The 3,927-nt window shown below is 54.5% G+C and overlaps 1 protein-coding gene across 1 annotated transcript in view; it reads right to left on the reverse strand.

Annotated features, from left to right (window-relative positions):
- ralgapa2 (Ral GTPase activating protein catalytic subunit alpha 2) overlaps window positions 1-3,927 on the reverse strand; it is a gene marked incomplete at its 5' end in the record, with an annotated part of 114,914 nt that overhangs the window by 74,588 nt on the left and 36,399 nt on the right. Inside the window, 6 exon segments of the mRNA XM_084438391.1 lie at window positions 10-192; window positions 625-861; window positions 1,052-1,254; window positions 2,357-2,495; window positions 3,067-3,182; window positions 3,617-3,797. Of these exon segments, the coding sequence (XP_084294517.1) occupies window positions 10-192; window positions 625-861; window positions 1,052-1,254; window positions 2,357-2,495; window positions 3,067-3,182; window positions 3,617-3,797 (1,059 nt within the window).

Consider the following 3,927-nt stretch of genomic DNA (forward strand, 5'->3'; position numbering starts at 1 on the left):
CTCCGTCACCTCTGCGTGGGCGCTGTCGGTCTGGGTGATGAGCAGCTGCTCGGCGCTCTGCTCCGCCCCGCCCCCCCCGTCGCTCTTCTCAGGCTCCGTCATGAAGGCCGGCTTGTCCTGGAGGATCCACTTCCTGTACACCTTGATCACCTTCCTGGTCGCCGAGGCCTCGCAGGACGGCAGCAGGAAGGCCTGGGGGGAGGGGGGGGGGGGGGCACGGACAGGAAGTACCATCACCGGTCACTTCAGAAGTATACTTTTACTGTGGCCGTTCGCACGCGTACACAAAACTATTTTCTTTGAAGGGAAATTGATATCTGGCATGACTTGGCTGTAATGTAGTGACGGCGGCCTGCCACTAGAGGGCAGTGTGACACCGCCGATCCAGTTGAAATGGACGCAAAACAAAAAACAGATTGATACTGCACTGAAAACGAGCTCATACTGTATATGGATCAAGTCGTGCTCTACTGCAACAAATCCTTCATTTAATTTCTTTTTAACCTCACAGGAAAGTCAGTAAAGTCAATCAATCTTCATCTCGATACGCGTGCACAGCCGGTCAGGTTTTTTCCGACGGCTTAAACGGTTCCTACTGACCAGTGAGCGGAGACCTGCGCGTACCTGGTGGAAGACCTCGTTGACGAAGTTGACGTTGTCGCGCGTGGACAGCAGGATGGCGTGCACCATGTCGTAGACGCCGCGGTGCTCCTCGTCCATGCTGCACAGGCTGGAGTCGCTGGGGCGCCGGTCCGACAGCGTGCTGCTGTTGGAGTGGCTCTTCTCGGGCTCGGCCGGCCCGTTGGGCTCCCCCTCGGCCCCCCGCTCCTTCTCCTGACCGCTACCGCCCGCGGTGACGGTCTGGACACACACACACACACACACGTTGGTGGAGCAGTGGAGAGACCAGACAGAACCAAACCAGTTGGGTTTAAGAATACGGCACTTCTTCTCGGAGAAGAACGTACTCACACCCGAAATGCTCTTGAACAGTCACAGACGGACCCCTCCAGCCTACCCTGGACGAGTTTGGGGATGACGGCCGGCCTACCTGGATGAGTTTGGGGATGACCTCGGTGCCGTTCTTGGCGCTGGGCGCGGCGGCACTGACGTACTTCTTCTCCAGGAAGAAGGTGACCAGCCAGGTGATGAAGGCCACGCGGGGCGCCAGGTACTGGTCGCGGGTGCAGAAGGTGCTCTCGTTGTTCCTGGTCACCGGCACGTAGAGGGGCTTCGGACGGTGGTGAGGGAGGTCTGGATGAGAGGGAGAGAGAGAGAGAGAGAGAGAGAGAGAGTGTGAGAGAGAGAGAGAGGGAGAGAGAGGGAAAGAGAGAGAGAGAGAGAGTGAGAGGAGAGAAATTGGGAGAGGAAGAGGGAAAAACAGAGACAGGCACAGGGAGGAGGAGATGACAGAAAGGAGACGGGTGAGATTTCAGCGAATCGTCGTCAATCTCAAGGTCAATCATTCAGCTGAAATTGGTCATTCCCCTCAGCCTGGAACGCCGTCAACCTGACAGCCCCGAACAATTTAATTCAAATTGATTCACAAGGCGCAGGGTGGTTCCAGTTAATTGGCAATTACGTGAAAATAGCTGCCGTATGACAAGATCAGTATGAAGACGGTGAGAGAAACTTCAAGGTCGTGCGTCATAGAAATATGACATAAAAAAAAAAAAAATGTCTGGGTTGTTGTACCAGAGAAATCGCGGCATAAAATGACTAACGTTCAAAATGTCAATCAGCAGCTCTACAGTTTGACAAACACATCAGAGTAATAAGTCTGCATTAAATTAACACACCTACATATAAGACACACACCTACACCCGCCTTCACTCACTCACTCACTCACTCACTCACTCACTCACTCACTCACTCACTCACTCATTCCCTCACTTATTCACCCACTCATTCACTCACTTACTCACTCACTCACTCACTCACTCACTCACTCACTCACTCACTCACTCACTCATTCACACTCACTCACTCATTCACCCTCACTCACTCACTCACTCACTAACACTCACTCATTCACCCTCACTCATTCACACTCACTCACTCATTCACCCTCACTCACTCACTCACTCACTCACTCACTCACACACACACACACTCACTCACTCACTCACTCACTCACTCACTCACTCACTCATCCACTCACTCACTCACCCACCCACTCCCTCACTCCCTCATTCAGCCTCACTCCCTCACTCACTCACTCACTCCCTCACTCCCTCATTCACTCATTCACTCATTCACCCACTCACCCACTCACCCACTCACTCACTCACTCACTCACTCACTCACTCACCCACTCACCCACTCACCCACTCACTCACTCACTCACTCACTCACCTAGCAGAGGCTTGTAGAGGTTGGTGAGCTTGGTGAAGGAGGGGAAGAGGTGAGGAAGGTAGTACTTCTTGAAGAGGCTGAAGAGGAACCTGAAGCCCGTGTCCTGGTTCTCCCTGTTCCTCCATTCTAAGCTGGAGGCCTTTTTCAGACAAGCACGGAGAGACCGGGTCACACAACACAGGCAGACGCCATGGCTCCCCTCTCCCCTCTCCCCTCTCCCCTCTCCCATTGGCTGGACCGTGTGGTTAGCAAAATCCCACAGGCGCCACACTGTACTGAAAATGTCTGTTAAATGCAAGTCGACCTGGATGAAATAGCCCGGTGAAGGTCAAGCGGTCATCTAGAGCCCAGAGACACACCGGTGATTCAGATGTTGAGGTAGCGGCAGGATAGCCTGGCTTCGCCACCCTGATCACGTGAGCTCACGTTGTTTGTCTGGCCACGCTCGCGTTCCGCTGAGTTCCCCCTCCGACCGATGTTTGCCTGGCCAATCACAACCGTTGATCGAATATGGGGCGGGTTCGATACAACGACTGTACCCATTGGATACGATGACGCGACGATTAACCCACGTCTAACCAATTGCGTCCAGAGGAATTTTTGGTCTGTGACCCTTCGACAACGCCCCTTGGAAATCGAAATTAAACTGAGCAGCTCCGGACCCTTGGTTCTGGAGAAGCCAGGCTAGTGGAGGAGAGGAGGAGGCTCACCTGGACGACCATGAACTTGAGCAGGGTCTGGAGGATGTAGCAGGTCTGGTCGTCTGCCACCTTCTCGCCCGGCACAGCGGGCACCAGAGGGGTGATCTCCTCAGGAACCACCTTGGCTGCTCGGGCACACGCACACCGGAGACAGACAGACAGACAGACAGAGAGAGAGAGAGAGAGACACACAGACAGAGAGAGTCAGACAGATACAGACAGACAGACAGACAGACAGACAGACAGAGAGACAGAGAGAGAGAGAGAGAGAGAGAGAGAGACACACACAGACAGAGAGAGAGAGAGAGACAGACAGACAGACAGACAGACAGACAGACAGACAGACAGACAGACAGACAGACAGACGCAGAGTTTTATAAACAATACCGCAGCAGGAAGCATATGTCTTGTCATATGGCTGGTAGATTTCAAGAAACAAAGAGTCAACATTGGCTCATGTCCATGTATGTCCAGCATGTGCTGTGTGTGCGTGCGCGTGCATGTGTGTGTGTGTGCTGTGTGCGCGTGCGTGCGCGTGTGTGCGCGCGTGCGTCCTCACCGTCGGGCGGGTTGGAGAAGGGGTTGTAGATGATGGTGTCCAGGGTGCAGGGCCCCCTGGTGGAGGGCACGGCGGGGAAGCCGGGCACCAGGCAGGCGAAGATGAGGAACTGCTCCTCAGCGCAGCTGTCCCTCAGAGCCTGCAGCCACAGCAGGAACAGACGGATGCCCTCGCCGCGGATCTGCACGCGGGGGGGGAGGAGCTTCAGTGAACACGCACGGTACAGCACGCATGACCTGGCTCCTTAGATATAGTGTGTGTGTGTGTGTGTGTGTGTGTGCATGTGTGTGTGTGTGTGTGTGTGTGCAGGA

This window comes from Borostomias antarcticus (assembly GCF_949987555.1).
Source record: "Borostomias antarcticus genome assembly, chromosome: 5".
NCBI classification, from domain to species: domain Eukaryota; kingdom Metazoa; phylum Chordata; class Actinopteri; order Stomiiformes; family Stomiidae; genus Borostomias; species Borostomias antarcticus.